A 17,734-nucleotide genomic window follows, 5' to 3' on the forward strand; every position below is an offset into this window, starting at 1 on the left:
GAGCGAACAAGAAGAATCCTTTTAACAAACACAAGCAGCATAGCAGCTAGCAGAGAATTCCTGTGCACTTCGTACTTCCTCCTTGATGGATTTTGAAAGTCTGGGGGCAGTGGATGGGCACAGAAGAACCTGAGGGGAGGGAGAAGAGTAACGGGGGGAAGGGGGTGCCCCCCAGAAAAGAGATCCCTCAGGGAACAGCGCCCTATCCTCCTAACGGGGCAGCCCCGCCCCATCTGGGAAAGCGCAGGAGGGGCCAAAGGGACACGTACCTGCTCATAAGGTCGTTACAGACCTGAGATATGTGGGGTGGCAGGAACTTCGAGTCTGGATTCAGAGACCACGGTCCGGATCCCCATTGTGTCTTCTACGCGCAGGATGATTCTGAGCCTCCGTGCCCCTGCCTGCCCGTTAAGGACTGCTCCTGTCCTGCTGGGTTGAGAGGAATTAGCGCTAATGCATGCAGACTGCGTGGGGACTGTGCTTGACCCCACAGGGACTCCCTGGAGTTACTCATCCATGCGGACTCTGTGTGTGTTTGTCCAGGCACAGATTCTGGAGTTTGGCTTGGCCGTGCATGAGAAGTTTGTACCTCAGGACATGCGACCCCTTCACAAGAAGCTGGTGGACCAGTTCTTCATGATGAAGTCAAGTCTAGGGATACAGGTAGGTACATAGTGTCTGCCCCAGCACTCTGACCTTAAGCTGCTTTTAGAGAGTCGAGGAGGTGGTCAACAGTGACATCTGGTGGTGCTTCTACCACACTGCACCATCTAACCAGGAGCCTCAGATATTAAAATTGCATTGCCATCTTTTGGCCATGCTCAGCTTTTAGGAAAATGAAAAAGTAAGCGAGGAAAGCTTAATGAGCCTGGCTAGTGTGGGCTCAGTGGTTGAGTGTCAACCTATGAACCAGGAGTTCAGGGTTTGATTCCCAGTCAGGGCACATGCTTAGGTTGTGAGCTCATCCCCAGTGTGGGATATACAGGAGGCAGCTGATCAATGATTCTCTCTCATTGATGTTTCTATCTCTCTTTCCTTCTCCCTTCCTCTCTGAAGTCAATAAAAACATATTTTTTAAAAAGAAAAGTTAATAATACTGAAACCTACCAATAGCCCTACGTAAAGATTTCAAGATACTCAGCACGCGTATCTAATATTTTGAAATATCACATAGGTTATTTGCCCACACGGTTCCCCTTCTCAAGGGTTTTCTGCATTTCTCTTAGGAGTTCTCTGCTTATATACAAGCCAGCCCAGTCCACTTTCCTAACGGAAGCCCTCGTGTGTGCCGGAACTCGGCGCCCGCCTCCATGAGCCCAGACGGTTCCCGGGTAATTCCCAGGCGCAGGTGAGTCATATTCTTTGTTCTCGTACACTTTGGCACCCCCGCGTGATGATCTGGAATGGTCCGCTCCTTCTTGCGCAGTTTGTCAAATGCGCTACTTCTTAATGAAATCATTAACCTGCGAGGCAGCTGCAGGCATCTGCTACTGGTGAGCCATCCACAGCATGAGGAATAAATACACACAAACATATGACTAGATTGAGGCAAACAGGAAACACAAAACAGGTGGATATTTTTTTATTGATTTTAGAGAGAGAGAGAGAGAGGAAACATCAGTGATGAGAGAGAATCATTGATCAGCTGCCTCCTGCACGCCCCGTTCTGGGGATGAAGCCCGCCACCTGGGCATGTGCCCTGACTGGGTATCTAACCGGGGACTTCTTGGTTCATGGGTTGACGCTCAACCACGGAGCCACACTGGCAAGTCTAGGGTGGATATTTTTTCCCTTTGGATTGACACCAAGCCAGCATGGGATAAAGCACAGTTCAAAGACTGAGTTAACGGCCATTTCTCCCCCCCCCCCCGCCCCCCACCAGCCCGCTAAGTTACCCGGCCGTCAACCGGTACTCTTCGTCGTCGCTGTCCTCACAGGCCTCCGCTGAAGTCAGCAACATCACGGGGCAGTCGGAGAGCTCCGACGAGGTCTTCAACATGCAGGTGCGGGACTCGCATTCTGTCCGTTCCTGTCACGCGTTTCCCCCTCCCTCCCCAGCCTGCCTCTGGGCGGTGCTGCTGGGCAGAGCCTGGGAGCGAGACCGTGACTGGAGGGAACCTGGAAGCACTGGCGTTGGTCTCTGGGGCCTGCAGAGCCGGTCCAGCCCCGCTCCCTGTCAGAGGCAGGAACAGGCGAGGGAGAGCCCGTGCGGGTGGTCAGCTCTGGGCCCCTCTGGTCCGGTCACCGCACGGCCGCCTCTCAGCATCTCTGAGTGGCTTTTCCCCCTCTGAGGACACATTGTTTACGGGTCCATTATAAAACCCCTTCCTTAGGTATGTCCGAAAATCCTGCAATGAAGAGTGTTTTTGCCAAAGGAAAAAATAATAGTTTTTAGGGATTTTAGAGTTAGTGTAGTTCTTGCAACAAAAAATTTTATTTAGACGCCATTAAGGTGGCGTTTATAACAACTCTGTAAGCTGGACTTTCCTCTCCACTGTCCTTGAAAAAGAGGCCCCATGCATATTGCCAAATACATGCTTTAACACATTTTTGGAGAACGTGGGAAGATGCATCCTCTGCCTCGTAGAAGCACTCGCCTGCTTACGTGGCCGGTACCCTGCTTGTCTTAGGTGGCCCGCCAGTGGTCCCCAGGCACAGAGATAGCTGGCCAGCACGAATGCCTGCCTTGGGCAGGCGTCCAAATCTCTAGTTCTTTTTCTTTTAATAAATACTTTTTAAAATTGCTTTTTAGAGAAAGGGGAAGGGAGAGGGAGAGAGAGAGCAAAACATCAGTGTGAGAACAAAACATTGATGCCTCCTGCACGCCCCCTATCCCAGATCGAGCCACAACCCAGGCATGTGCTCTGACCAGGAATCGAACCAGCAACCTTTTAGTGCACAGGATGACCCCCCAACCAACTGAGCCACACCAGCCATGGCTCAAATTCTGGATTAATTCCGACAGGTCTTCGTATCCGTCTGAGTCAGTCAGATTTTTCTACATGTCTAAATGGCCTTTTTCTCTGTTGGTTAATTTGAGAAAACACGTCAGTGGTTTTGTTTTGAAGATGTCCGTGTTGCGCAGCCTCTGAACAGCCTGTGATAACAGCTTCCCTGTGTTACAGCCAAGCCCGTCTACCTCAAGCCTCAGTTCCACCCACTCCGCCTCGCCCAATGTGACCAGTTCTGCTCCATCGAGTGCCAGAGGTCAGAACCGGGTGCGGTGGGCTGACGGGGCCCCGGGAGCCGCCCAGCGCCTGGGAGCCGTGGTTTCCGTGTCCCTATCCGTGGCCGCAGCCACGGCACTCGGCTCCCTGCTGCAGGCAGTGGCGCCCCTCACTGACCATCCTGCCTCTCTTCCAGCTTCTCCTCTGTTGTCCGACAAACACAAACATTCCCGAGAGAACGCCTGCCTGTCCCCCCGGGAGCGGCCGTGCAGCGCCATCTACCCCACACCTGTGGAGCCTTCGCAGGTAACCCTCTGGCCGAGACCCTAGAAGACAAGGAAGGGTCTGGAATGGCTCACATGTCCCCAAAGAAACACAGTGGCCGCCAGAGGCAACCCGTGGGCTGCGTTAGATGGCACGTCCCGCCCGCGGGGGCCAGGGGACCGGGGTCTGCGCCTTCGGGAATTTCCCAGCCACTTTCTCAGGAGACACATGGTTGTTGCCTGAGCGGTAAAGCCGAGAGGGAAGCGAGAATGGTTTCCCCTCTCTGATCGACTCGGCATTTCTGTTTTTGTTTTTTTTAAAATATGTTTCTATTGAGTTCTGAGAGAGAGGAAGGGAAAAGAAGAGAGAAGGAGAAAGAGATATTGATTTGTTGTTCCACTTAGTGATACATTCATTGGTTGAATCTTGTATGTGCCCTGACTGAGGATCGAACCCGCAACCTTGGCGTATCAGGAGGACGCTCTACCCAACTGAGCACCTGGCCAGGGCAGCACTTGCATCTCTAAAGGGCACCACCACCTATCTGCTACTTACCATTTGTCTTTTCCTACACTTTACTGTGAAAAGTTATTTACCATTTTTATTTAAAATCTAAGCCGAACTTTTGAAACACTGTGTTCTCTCAAAACCTAAGGCTCTTCCCTTTTCCCCCTTACATATTAGTTCTTTGTTCCCGGGGCCTCCGAAATCGTACAAAATACTGTTTTGAACAAAAAGTTTTCCGTAATGAGATCATCCTCTCATTTTCTAGAAGGCCTCCTCTCCCAAGTCAGCCTGTGGCACTGTAACCACAGGTCCTTGTCCCTTCCAGAGGCTGCTGTTTAATCACATTGGAGACGGAGCCTTGCCGCGCAGCGACCCCAACCTGTCCGCGCCCGAGAAAGGTAGGCAGCACCAGCGTCTGCCCTGGACTGTGCGCGGGCCTGTCTGTCCTCATTGCCTCGTCTCCGCGTGTCTGTGTGGAAGGCAGGTCTCAGGTCTGGAGGATCAGGACTGAGGCGCCCTGGGGGGATGAACAAAGACGGTGGCTCGCGGTGCGGTCTTTAAACGCTGTATTCTGTCGGATTTAACAGCAGAGCCTGAGCAAGTTGGGGACTCCTCTGGCAAGTGGCTTTTCAGTGAGTCCCCGAGGCCAGCCCTGCCTTCCTGAGACGGAGATGCCCAGGAGGCTGCGCGCTCCGCACAGGGAAGCCCACCTCCCAGAGAAGTCCCTGCCCCCCGTTGCCCTCACACAGCTCCTCTGCCAGCTCATGTCGTGTGGTGACTCAGATATTGTTTAAGAATTGCAACCCAGTGCATAATGGAGTGCCCCCTGCCTCAAGGTCACACAAAGGAAGCAAACACGTGCATGGCAGCGCGCAGCCCATTAATATCAATCAGTCTGTGCAGCGTAGTGGGGGACTCCGGGGGGGGGCTGGGGGAGCAAGGCCCCCACTGGCTTCTCTCAGGGACAGCCTCACAGAGCCAGCGGTCCCACCAGCCCCAAATCAGGAGTCACCAATGAGATGTCCCCGTAAAGTGCCCTGGAATCACCCTCGTTAAGAACTGGGCTGTGTTGTCATGGAGTATCCGACACAGTAACATCCAACTGTCCTCAGGAGACCCACATCGGTGAGACCCCAGCCCCAGTTATTTTAAAACAAACGTGGCTTTCATCTTACAAGACAGATGTTGAAGAATTTAGGAATATGGCCTTTTTCTCATCCTGCTACCGAAGAAAACACAAAAACAAACTGAAAAGGCACCGAGGAAAGGCATTTCAAGAGCGGTCATTGCATCCCATTAAATGCACGCGGACCTTTGGTGGCAAAATGTTGACACCCTAGCCACGACCACCAGGGGGCAGTGTGCGCAGGGAGCAAGCTGCGGGACTCCCAGGCCTGCCTGTAACCCTCAGCACAGCGCTGTGGATAACCCTTTGCATCTAGCCTCCTTCCTGCCAGGGTGGCTCCATATTTCTGCATCTCACTGAAGCGTGCAGCAGGCAAAACAGAAAAGAGGAAGATGCCGAGCGCAGTCCAAGTTACGTTGTAGGACGTCCTCATTAGAGTGCGCTGACTTCAGGAGCTGGGGTCCTTTTCTCGGAGCGGGTCCAGTCCGCAGGGCGGTGTGGTAAGGCTGTGCCTTCCCCGTAATTCTGCCGACAAGAGTATTAGCTTGTCATTTGTCATCGCCTTCCCCCTTTTGAGTGCCACGTGCCCCTAAGTCCCTACGAAAGACTGAGCTTTGAAATAGCCTAGTGGTTGCATCCTTCGTCTGCTCTCTGGCATCTAAACAGGTGTGTAGTTCTCATCAGGCTCTGCGCTACGTGCGAGGACTGTGGTTCTGTGTGACCGAGTGCAGTGAACAGACACGGTCTCACCTAGTTAAACGTCAGCTCTCACGGCGAGGAGGCAGGCCGAGAAAGGGCCAGGCCTTAGCAGCGTGCGTGTGCGTGTGCGTGCATGTGTGCGTGCATGTGTGCGCGCGTGTGTGTGCGTGTGCGTGTGTGTTTAAATCCAGTTGGTTTCTTTCATTCTGGGTAACTGATTCTTCTAAGGTCTCGGGTCCGAAGGGCGGAGTGCTTTAGCTATGTTGTTCCCTTCCAGCGGTGAACCCCACCCCTAGCAGCTGGAGCCTGGACAGTGGGAAGGAGGCCAGGAGCATGGCGGAGAGTGGGAGGCTCCTCTCGCCCCCTGTCCCTCCGCGACCCGCACTGACGGGTGGGTATATGACGCGTGTGCGATAATCACTGTACCGACTGCTCCCGCTGTGGGTTGCGCAGAGAATAGCAGGGGGTGGTGCTGGAGGGGGGAGCCTCAGCAGCTGCCTCGTTCGTGGGCGATGTCCCTCTCTTTGCTGAGCTCCTGCTGCACTGCGTTCCTCGTGAGCTCTACAGACAGACGAGCGCGTTCTCCGCACGCTGCGCTGGCACTGCCCTCCCGGCCGCCGCCTCCTCAGCAGCCTCTGCTGACACGCTGCTTCCTTCCCTCTCGTGTGGAGCTGATGCCAACGCTGCAGGCGGCCCCGAGACAGGCGCTGGCTGGCGCTAACTCTGATGGGCGGTGGGGACAGCGACCCCCTGCCACGCTGTCTGCTGCCCGGAGAGGACCGTATGCGAGCATTCTCGAAGGCCTGAGTTAGATTTCAAGAACCCCTGACGATGACGGTGGGGGAAGCTGCCTGTGAGAGTTGACGGCAGAGACAGGGCCCCGTCCTCCTGAACAAGCCCTTTGCTCAGTGACCCCACGGGGGAGGCAGAGAGGGCTGGCCGCTCTGCCAGCTCCCCTACCTGGTGCTGGGCACAGTCTTCCCAACCCTTCACGCATGTCCAGAGCACTTGTGAAACTTGACGAATACCCCCGGCCTCCTGGGGAGAGGAAACGCGATACCATTGCCTCTGTGGGCTTTTCTGGAGGGTCCGTTTCATTTGCTGCATTTTAGCTTCTTTTTTTGTTTACTAAGAAGAGGAAAGTGACTTTATGTATTTATATACATTTTTGTATTGATTTCAGAGAGGAAGGGAGAGGGGGGGAGAGAGAGAGAAACATCAGTGATGAGAGAGAATCATTGACCAGCTGCCTCCTGCACACCCCCTACTGGGGATGGAGCCACAACCCGGGCCTGTGCCCTGACGGGGAATTGAACCCTAACCTCCTGGTTCATAGGTCGATGCTCAACCACGGGGCCACGCCGGCCGGGCAGCCTTTCTTTTTAAAGTAAAGCTCCCTGCTGCCAGGTTTTCCTGTCGTGGCCGCAGCCACCAGCGGGTGGGAAGGGCTGTGAGTGCTTTCAGCAGAGCAGGAGCCGCTGGCCTCGCTGGGAGGTGCACCCGTGTCACTGCGCCCGCGGGCGAGGCCCCGGCCACCAGCCGGCCGGCGTGCTGCTCAGCCGGGCTTGTGGCTCAGGGGGACCTGAAAGCACTTCGGCGGCTGTCAGTCAGGGGCGGTCCGGTTCCTAGGCTCATTCAGACCCGTAGGCAGGGGTCCTGGCAGGGCTGGTTTAGGCTCCGTGCGAGAACGCCTTCCTAAGAAGCGGCTCTGTGAGCCCGAGCGGCAGGTGCACAGGAGGGCTCACTGGACACCGAGCCAGGTGGAGGCCGCGCTCTCAGCTCCACGGCCACAGCCCGGGCGGAGCCTGGCTCTCTGTAGACGCGCCCTTCTCCACGGCCTCCCCACGGCGGCCGGGCTGGCACAGCAAGCGCTGGTGTGAGCACACGACAGCGGCAAGGGGTGATGGCAGACCCTCCCTGCCCCGGGCCCCAGCGCACGGGTGACTTACCTCTGCAGGTTAGCGTGGCCGGGCTGCCTCCCTTCTGCACAGATCCTCCCTGGTCTGTCCTCTGTCCTCCTCATCTGTGCTCACTGTGGGGGCCGGGGGTGTCTGGACTGTCTGTCTGTCTCCGCTTCAGCCTTTCTGTGGTTTCCTGTGTGTTATCAACCTCCCATGACAGCCGGGGGGACACGGGCAGCTCACGACAGAGCAGTAAACCCCGAACTCACGGACCCCGTGTTGGTGGGATTAGGAAAGGCGTCTGCACTCGCCTCGGGGCAGCGTCACGCAGACTCGGTGTGCGTGGCTCTGCTCGCGAGAGCAGACTGACCCGCAGCAATGCACAGAGCAGTTCATCCATCCACGTGCCGGGTCCCCACGTGGGGCTGGGCCGGCGGGCGGGAGGAACACGCCTGTCTGCCCAGATGATGAAATCTAGGGCACCGCCCCCTCCCCACCCCCATCCTCCTTCCCGGGGACCAAGGGGGACCGGAGTACAGGCATTAGGGGGCTAGTGGATGTGGCCAAGGGTTTCCTACGGTTCGCAGTGGGGGGCGGGGGGTGCAGTTGGAGGCTGGAGTCTGTGTGCCCCTGGACCTGGTCAGTCTGCGCTGCCCGGTGACCCGGGCTTCCCTTTGCCGCTCACGCCCAAGCCAGCAGCGTCTGTGGAGACCGCTCCCGCCCCCCCACACCCACACGCACCTCTGAAACGGGAAGCGGCTAAGAAGCAGCGCTTTGGGGAGATGGAAGGGACGATGGGCCCGTCGGGGGCCCTGCCACGGACGTGGCTTTTCACGCCTCTCCCAGTCCGGACGCTGCCCACCTTGGGCAGGTGTCGTTAGTCTCCAGCGACCCCACGGCCCTGCCCAGGTCCTCCTGCCCAGGGCCACTTGTGTGGGTTCGCACACTCAGAGGGCACGCGTGGGGGTCAACCGCCTGGTGTTTCTGAATTGAAACTCTCTCTTTACAGCTTCGCCTGTGAGACACACGGCGCCGGTCTCCCCCTCACCTGCCGGGCGGTCTCCGTTGAAGGTACGGGCTCTCATTTAACTGAGTCTGGGATGGGCCCCTTGTTCCCTTCTCCCTGAGGAGCCCCTGGCCCGTCAGCAGGGCCTTCATTTGCAGGGGGCGGGCAGAGAAGTGGGGGCAGGGCGAGGACGGCGAGGAGGAGCAGCCCCGGGCTCTCCCTGGGGGCGCCGCCTCCGCTGACGCAGCCGCATGCACAGTCAGGTCATTAGCCTCGCTCGCTCGCAAATGGCGCCAGTGAGGGTGTGCAGCCTGGAGAGAGACGCCGGATTAGGAAAGAAATATGGTCCCAGTGGCACCTCCTAGGACATGTTGGGCCTGCCATGTGTTTAAGAGGCATTAAAACCCACAAAACCTTGAATCAACATCAGGATCAAGGTGTCCGAAACAGTGTCCTGGGCCTTTCACCTTACCAGCCTCGCCCACTCTGACAAGCCAAACCCAGTTTTCCCTTTTCCTGTTTTTGTTTTTTTTTTTTAATATGTTTGTATTGATCTCAGAGAGGAAGAGAGAGAGATGGAAACATCAATGATGAGAATCATCGATTGGCTGCCTCCTGCACGCCCCACACTGGGGATCGAGCCCGCAACACGGGCATGTGCCCTGACCAGGAATTGAACCGTGACCTCCCGGTTCATAGGCTGATGCTCAACCACTGAGCCTCTCTGGCCGGGCTCTTTTCCTATTTTCTACCAAGACTTTCGAATACATTAATGAAGAACCAGGCAGTGCAATGACTTTTTAAAGCTTTAAAGATCAACATTTGTCTGGGTCTGTGGACAGGGGCTATTGAGCATCTCTGAGCAGACAGTCCCTCATGGAGGTCAAGGTAGCTGTCCAAGGGTAGACGTCCAAGGGTAGGGCGTCAGGCTGAGGGCAAGGCTTGCCAGTCCGTGTGGGCATGGTGCCCAGAGCTGCTGCCCCGAGGCAGCTGCAGTGGAAAGAATGGTTTCATACCTGAGTGACGGGGACCTACACGCTCCCTGTCCCTTTCGAGGGGGAGATGTTTCCAGGTAACACCAAAGAAAAACAGGCCCTGAGCCGTCCGATGCAGCAGCTGCTCATAGAAACCGAGAATCTGAAACACGAAACCAAAAAGAGGGAGGAAATCGCAAAGAAGCATGATGTCGTTTACGTCGACCCGTTTCCCACAGAGTGCCAATTCCTTGCTGGTTTTGTTGTCTCCGCGCCATGGCGTTACCGAGAAAGTCCACGGCCTGTGTCTGCTGTGCAGCGGGGACTGTGGTCTCGGTGTGACGGGAGGGACAGCGACGTGGCTGTGGCGTTGCCACAGCTTTCCACTCGCCACGCGCTCCCTCCCACGCGGTGCCACGGACCAATACCTGCACCTTTCAGTTGGTTGTGCAGAGTAGTAATAAGACTAAGTCTCAGGGATTGGCTCTTGAGAAGAACAAGGGGATGGGAATGTTGAAATAGCTGAGTGGACAGTGCTACGCAGCAGACCTGCATCGTCCTCACTCCCACCTCCGTGGCCACATGGTCACAGTGGGGTCTGAGGAGTGGCTGGACACGTGTTGTGACTCCTGGGCTCCAGGAGAGGGCGCTCTGCCCTAAGCTCCTCGCCCTGTGATTAGCAATGCAGGTGGTGCCTTAAACCAAGGTTTTTTTCAGCAACTAAAAGGGGTAACCCTGTTAGGACTGACTCTGCTCTCCTGCCTGATTTTGGGCAAAACCAGCAGTGCACTGGGACCTCTCCATTGGCCCTGCTTCATTCCCGGCCCCACTAGTGAGAGGATTTGTGTCTCCCACACCGTTCTGTTTTCAAAGGGAGACCAAGGTCAAGTCGGTCCAAGAGGGCGTTTTCAAAGTGTGTGTGTCCCAGTGTTACCTCCTAGAACATTCTGTGTATGGGCCATTCTGTGATGAACGCAAGCAAAGGTCCACGGCCACACCCGTTGAGAAGACAGTGGGCTGGACGAAGCCGTCCAGGTTCCTTTACTGGGGACATCCACCTGCCGATCTTCTCCGGAGGGCCCCGGAGCGCTGCTGTGCAGCCTGCCCAGGCGACCCGCTCTCCACAGACCACCTTTTCCTCAGGACACCCTTAGGGAATGAGCACGTGCGGACGCCAGGGGGCTAGCCGCTGACATGAACTGGAGAGGGAGTCGGGGAGTGTCTTGTGGCCAGGTGGGGACTGTGGCAAAGGAAAGAAGTTACCCTGTGGCAGGAACAGCCCCTGCTCAGCTTCAAGAAATTAGGAGACACTGAGCTGTTGTTGCTAGAACTTCCAGTTCTTTATGAAATGCCGGAAATCTGGCTTAAACCACAGAGTTTACTCTCCTGCTCTGGAAATCACGGCATTGCCCGGGGTGGTGTGGTTTTTCCAGCCCCCCTTTCCTGGCGTCTCCACGGGGTCTTTGCTCTGTGTGCTTGGCTTGGGGGTGGTCCAAGTTTCCTCCTCTTCTAAGGACAATGATCAGATCAGATTTGGGCTCACCCCGGCCTCCTTTTAAGGTAGCCAGCGCTGTAAAGGCCTCGTCTCCAAAGACACCCCATCTGAGGTGCTGGGGTCAGGGCTTCCGTGCCCACATTGGGGGGTGCGCATTCCAGCCATCACAGGGTGTGGCCCCGCCCCTCCAGGGTGTGCCGCTTCTGTGAGAGCCCCTCTCTCCCCCTCTCTCTCCGCCCTTCCCCGCGCAGGGCCCCGGGCAGTCCTTCACGCCCTCCCCGGTGGAGTACCACTCGTCCGGGCTGCTCTCCAACTCGCCGGTGCTGTCGGGCAGCTGCAGCAGCGGCATCTCCTCGCTCAGCCGGTGCAGCGCGTCGGAAATCTCGGGCTTCGAGAACCCGGTGAACGAGCCAGCGGCGCCCGCGCCCGGGTCAGGGTCCGGCTACGGCGCCCCCGAGGAGCCCGTGCGCAAGGACAGCAAGACGCCCCCGCCCTACAGCGTCTACGAGCGGACGGTGCGGCGCCCGGTCCCGCTACCTCACAGCCTGTCCATCCCCGTCACCTCCGAGCCGCCCGCGCTGCCCCCCAAGCCGCTGGCCGCGCGCCCCGGCGCCCTGGAGAACGGGACCCGGAGGACTGAGCCCGGCCCGCGGCCCCGGCCGCTGCCCAGGAAGGTCTCGCAGCTCTGAGTCACTTTTCTGTGTCCCCTGCGATGACCCCGCTGCGTTTACAGGAGGAGAAGAGAGACCAGGAGACGGTAGTGTAGGCACTTTACTCGCTCGGACTGTCCTTCCAGGAGAGGCTTAACCTCGCTCGGTGTCCGGTTGCACAATTCTAAACGTCCCGGCCCCCTCCCCGGGCGGCGGGTGGCTGAGCTGTCAGCCCTGCTCGCCTGGAGGCAGTCATAGCGATCAAGACTTTTGTACCTTTCTATGTCCCCCTTTTTTACATGGTTTCATGTTAGAGCCAACACAGTATTGTCGAGCAATATGACGCGTGGTAATGTTGCGTGTTTTTACTGAATACTTGATGCCGAGAAAGCTGGCCAGGGCAATGCGCATCCGGCCTGGTCCTCCTGGGGAAGCCCGGGAAGCGGAGAGGCCCCTGGGGGCTGGCAGGTGAAGCCCCTTAGGCAGCAGGGGTCAGGGGCTGCGGGGCGGGAATGTTCACTCCGGAGACTAACTGCTCCTGGAGGTTGCTTCTGACACACAGTAGCTGGCTGCTCCCTCAGGATCCGCTTCGGGGGCTGGCTGCTCGGTCATCAGTACCCGGCACCAGTGTCCGCTGCTCCTCCCTGCAAGGTGCCTTGCCTTTCAGAGCCAAGCGGAGGCGAGGCGGGGCGGGGCGGGTTGAGGAGCGGAGCCCAGGAGAAATGTTTACCCGAAGCCAAGCCTGGCTTCCTCACCGATCGCTTCCGCCGCCAGATTTGTCATTGAGAAGCGCGGATGCCCATGTAGTAAACAGGCCCGAATTAATGGGTCCCATTAAGGAGCATTCAGGAATCAATACAGGACAGTATTAAATCAATGGCGTAAATGAAGAAAAAGCCCCTTCGAGAAAACATATTAGCATGACTAAGTGGCAGGAGGACTTTCAGGAGGCAAGGGCGTTCACTTTCAATCCGCACAAAAGGGAAGATTTTCCCCGCCCTCCCAGCAGGGCTGCCCCTGGGCCCTGCGGGGGGAGGGGGGCGGCTGGGGAGGGTTCCCGCGGCTGGGACCTAGTCAGGAGCACGGCCTCCTTGTCGGGACGAACCAAGCACCTTGTGTGTAGTGTTGCATTTTGTATCTGTGTTTTGTTCCTTTTACTGCCTGTTTGTAACACTCACTTGACAATAGAGATGAACTGTATTTTAAGTCATGCTGTTAAATATTTCCCTCTTTTGTTGGGAAGCTCCTTTTAGTTTAACTGTGGCTAGCTTACCTGGAAGGCAGTGACCACTTTTTTATATTCCCTGATGAACCCATTCAGCAGGTATATGCTGTTGAGGCTGATTATAGAGGTTTTCTATAATAAATGTTCAAGTATTTTTGTACATAACTGGTTAATTTTAATAAGAGATACCATTATGTGTAAGAAAAACAAAAAGTAAAAGCAAAAAGTTGTGGATGCAGTATGAGTGTTATAATTATGCCAAATACTTTATGTATGGAAAAAGAATATTTGTACATACGTGCTTTTAACAATAATTCTGCCATATTGACTTTCCAGTTTTTGAATGTCAGAAAAATTAATATATGTTAAAATATTTATGTTTAGTGAAGGTATTCATAATTGAGAAAAGGAACATATAAATTTTAGCTTTGTATCTTGCAAGTTTTGCAGTCGGAAATTTCTTGAACTAGCTTTTGCTTTTGATAACACTGTGTTTGTAATCATACCCTTGAAAGAAATATATATATATATATATAGGAAGCTCTGTACTTCTGTTGCTTTAAAGAAGAAAACCCCTCCACTTAAGTAAGGTGACCTGCGTAAGATAACAAAGCTTCTTTGGTTTCCTCTTCCTCTGTAGTTTAACAGATTTGTTGACTAGTGCTTGGGCACAGCATAAATCAATGCTATTTGCTCTTGAAGCCATTTAAAACAATTGCAATGAGCAGTGGGTCCTGTGGGTGTGTGTCTGAAGCAGCTTTTAGCAGACACTTCAAGAGATTCTCTGAGCTCAGATGTTCCCACTGGTTGCTGCTGAATGGTGAATATTAAATAAAATTACCTGGTTAATCTTGCTATTTCTGTCTTTCTTTGTGTCATCAGTGTGAACAGAAGCTGTGTACATCTCTTGGTCATAGCGTAGTGAAAATTTCAGACTTCTTGCTTGGTAGATCCTGTCTTGTGGTGGTTTTGCCTTGGTTGATAAGCTTCCTCTACCTACAACGCTTATTTATGCCGTAAGAACGAAGGTTGAGAAGGTAGCAGGGTACTAGTAGGTTAATGTCAGGTGAGAAGGGAAATTTACCAGGTGGCTGGCCATTCATGGGACTAATCAGAACCATCAAAGTTTGTTTGCATTAGGAACCTTGACACAAAACAGATTAACGGCCCAACGTGGGAAACATATTTGAGAAGCACTGCAAAACGCATTGACTACCCAGCGTCTGTTCGTAAATCCCGGCTTTCAGTTTTGTGAGATGCTGCTGCGCTGTTAGGTTTACGGCATGTACGGAACCCAGTGGCAAGCAAGCCATTGTCTAACTTCGCTGCCCATTAAATACCAAACCCCATTGGCAGGCCATCAGTGTCCTCAATTGTTTCTCCATTCACTAAGTGGTTTTAGAGCATTTTGGGGTCACGTTCATTACCGCCGAGCTCAGCTGCGTTTAGATTGTACAAGCATAATCACCATACGAATAGCCCTGCTTGCCATGGAGGCAGTTTCTCTCTGGATTGTCATCGATTGCTCTCCAGACAACAACAAAGAGAGGAGCCGGTTGCACAGGCCGGCCTGCACCAGCCTTCCACATCCTGTGGCTTCTGCTAAAACGAAGGCTTCGTGATCGATCGAGATCCACTTTGCCCTCATTACATAAGAAGGCCATGAAAAAGATGTGAAAAATGGACAGAAGGCCATTTCCCTTACATGACTATTATCATACTCCTTTAGTCTTTTTCTACACGAATGTATTGGCTAGTGCAAGCATGTCAAACTCGCGGCCCGCCAGCTGCATGTGCTGACGAACATTTTTGCAGCCCGCCAATATAACGGTATGTAAGAAACGTTTTAATAAAACTTCATAACTTAATTTTTACAATATCCTGTTATACATAACTATTAATAACGAACTACAATGTCCACTAATGACTGATTTCTATAATCGTGTTGCATTCATTTCCCTTACATGCCAATGCACAGGCGCACCATTTCTCACCACTAATACTGGCAGCGAATATTTTAGCAGCCAATTGCCACATCATTAGTCTTGTACTGACTTGTTTGGTGTGCGCAACAGGAAATATTTAGCTTTAGGAGAAGTTTATTTGCGGTAGGCTTATTAATTTGTGCAGTTATTCAGTGTCTGGTAAGTTAACGTTCAAGAAAAAATATTAATTTTTATTTAAATGTTCTATTATTTTATGTTAACGATGACTCATTTATTTCAGCCCTTTGTATTCAGCATGTCTCTATCGAAATAAACTTACATTTCTGTGAAAATTGGAGCTTTTGTTTATTTGGCCCGTGTTAGCCTTTGAGTCCAACATGCTTGGTGTAGCGTTTCCACCCTGTTGAGTGCTGGATCCCTCAGGTATGAAACACGCTGTGGTGACAGAGCTGAGTTCAACGCCATCAGGAGAGAGTCCCTCATCTCAGGTTCGGCAGCGCCGCTCAGGGCGGGAGGGCAGGACCAGATTTCATTGAAAAGTGGGGGTTTGGTTTAAGGTGGGTCTTTGAATGAGCAGGCCTTGAGGTTGGGTACGATCGTGGGGTAGCTGTTCAGGTGGGTGGAAAGAGCAAGGCAGGGATTTTGAGTTCACAGGTTCAGAGCCTCAGGACATACTGTTCATTGATGCTTCCTCTCAGCGATGGGGTGGGTCCGCTGAGAAGTTCCTGTTGTGGACGTCAAGTTCTTTGCCGGTGGAGACGCCTGGAAGAGAAAGGCCATGCGCGCACACACGGAGCGGTGGTGTCTGCTCACGGGGACAGGAGCTGCCTGGACCAGACGGTTCCGGTTCTCGACACGTACGTGGCACGTGGCTGAAATCATGGTGTCCCTGGGTGGTCTACTCTCATTTGTTCACTGTTATAGTAAGTATTTAACTTCCTATGATGACATGTCAGCAGAAAGCCGAGTCTATTCCACAGGTTAGCCGTCCCCTATTAATGGGCGGTGCATTGCTTTCCGTTTCTCATGAGGACAGAGCCCAGCATGGTGACGGTTCGCACACGCAGCGTTTCCCATGTTGTGGTTCATTTCCTGGACTGGACTCCGGACTAAGATGGCAGAGGTGAGGAATGCTGACGTGTGCAGTCCTCTCGCGTGTTTACAAAGTCCTTCCCCGCAGTGTTGTACCCACTTTAGTGCCACCCGCAGGGTTTGGGCAAGACCCAGAGAAACACGGAGTCCGAGTGTTAAGGCACAAAAGTATCAGCCTGGACCGAGCCGGGCATCCGCCTGCGAGAAGCTCTGTGCCCCGGGCGTGTGGTGCCCGGGAAACGGACTCGGCGGCAGGCGTGGGCCCAGGGTTTCCACGGGAACCATGCTGTTCTCCAGGGAAGCAGACGGGCAAAGGGAGCAGCTGAACTGAGATGCTCTGGCCGTAGAGTCTCAGCTGGTCCCACAGGGAACTTGGGGGCAGAGGTCAGGGCGCTGAGGGTGGGCGGCTCTCAGGGGCTAAGGGCAATCGCTGCGGGAGGGTGAGGAGGACTCACAGGTGAGCCTGGCAGGCCACCCTCCCAGCAGCTGGGGAAATGCACATCCCGTCCTGAGGGGCCCGTGCTGTGAATCACCGCCACCATCACACCGTCCCCACGGCGGCCACGCCCTGGGCATGTGCCCTGACCGGGAATCGAACTGTGACCTCCTGGTTCATAGGTTGACCCTCAACCACTGAGCCACACCGGCCGGGCAAGAATGGAATTGTTTAGATCCCCATCCACTGGCTTTGGAAAACTGTTCTCTGGTCTTGGGGCTCTGAATAAGCGGAGAGGTACCCCACCGCCAGGTACTCTGCCGGACGGACCGTCAGTTCCAGGCAGGGCTGACTGGACAGGGTTTCCGATGTCGCCTGAGTGAGTGGCACGGTCCACGCGGACAGAGACGCGATAGCAGATGGTGAGGTCAGCTCGTTAGCTCTGTTTATCCAATTAAAGGCTTCGCACATATTGTTGGGAGAATCCGCTGTCAGGAAATCCACCTGGTCATATGGATCGTCGTTAATAAGTTTATTCCAGCCTCCGTGGCCAAAAACTTAGGTTATGGCCACATCATCTCAATTATTAATGTAGAAAACAATGCAAATTGCTTTCCTTTCCCAACTGGAAGGCAACAATGACAGGGTGGAGGGGAGAGGCAGCGGGCGGGGGGGGGGGGGGGGGGGAGCCAGCAGACTTGTCACGTGACTCTGTCCATTCTGCAGCCGGCACCACAGCAGGTCCGGGGCCAGGGTCAGCTGCTCGGCAGGTCCTGAATCTGATGACCACACGCGGACGGATGGCGGGGGCAGCGCAATACTGATGAGAACAAATGCGTCTGGAGTTCCATCTGCCCTTTGAAACCAGATTCAGTTTGGGGCCTCCTCTTGACCTTTCTGGGGCATCTTCCTCTAGTAAAATATCAGCCAACGTGCATGATCTGTGGAGTGGGATCGAGCCTCGACTTGCCCGGAGAGGAAGCTGGATCCCTGCTCTCTTCAGAGGCCTGAGGAAGAGCGACCACGCAGTCTCATTGGGAGGAACCAGAGGAGCCGATGGGCCGTATTTCCCCAAGGTTTTTAACGAGGAACGCGCGCTTTGGTGTAGCTTCTCTACCCTCTTCCATGACCCACCCACGCAGCTCACGGAGCTTTGCTAGTGCAACAGAGTGAACACAGACACGTGTCTGCTTGGCCTGCCAATGCTCCGGACTACATATTGCCCTTTTTTTTTTTTTTTAGCATT

At 54.5% G+C, this 17,734-nt stretch overlaps 1 protein-coding gene across 1 annotated transcript in view; it reads left to right on the forward strand.

Moving 5' to 3' along the window:
• DOCK4 (dedicator of cytokinesis 4) overlaps positions 1-15,439 on the forward strand; it is a 205,482-nt gene extending 190,043 nt beyond the window's left edge. The window contains exons 42-50 of the mRNA XM_079786817.1: positions 442-663; positions 1,227-1,348; positions 1,883-2,003; positions 3,126-3,207; positions 3,364-3,473; positions 4,264-4,336; positions 6,041-6,154; positions 8,674-8,735; positions 11,391-15,439. Coding sequence (XP_079642943.1) covers positions 442-663; positions 1,227-1,348; positions 1,883-2,003; positions 3,126-3,207; positions 3,364-3,473; positions 4,264-4,336; positions 6,041-6,154; positions 8,674-8,735; positions 11,391-11,828 — 1,344 coding nt within the window. The 3' untranslated portion in view covers positions 11,829-15,439. The remainder of the gene's footprint in view (positions 1-441; positions 664-1,226; positions 1,349-1,882; positions 2,004-3,125; positions 3,208-3,363; positions 3,474-4,263; positions 4,337-6,040; positions 6,155-8,673; positions 8,736-11,390) is intronic.
• The last annotated feature ends 2,295 nt before the right edge of the window (positions 15,440-17,734 follow it).

Source organism: Cnephaeus nilssonii (assembly GCF_951640355.1).
Source record: "Cnephaeus nilssonii genome assembly, chromosome: 12".
NCBI lineage: Eukaryota > Metazoa > Chordata > Mammalia > Chiroptera > Vespertilionidae > Cnephaeus > Cnephaeus nilssonii.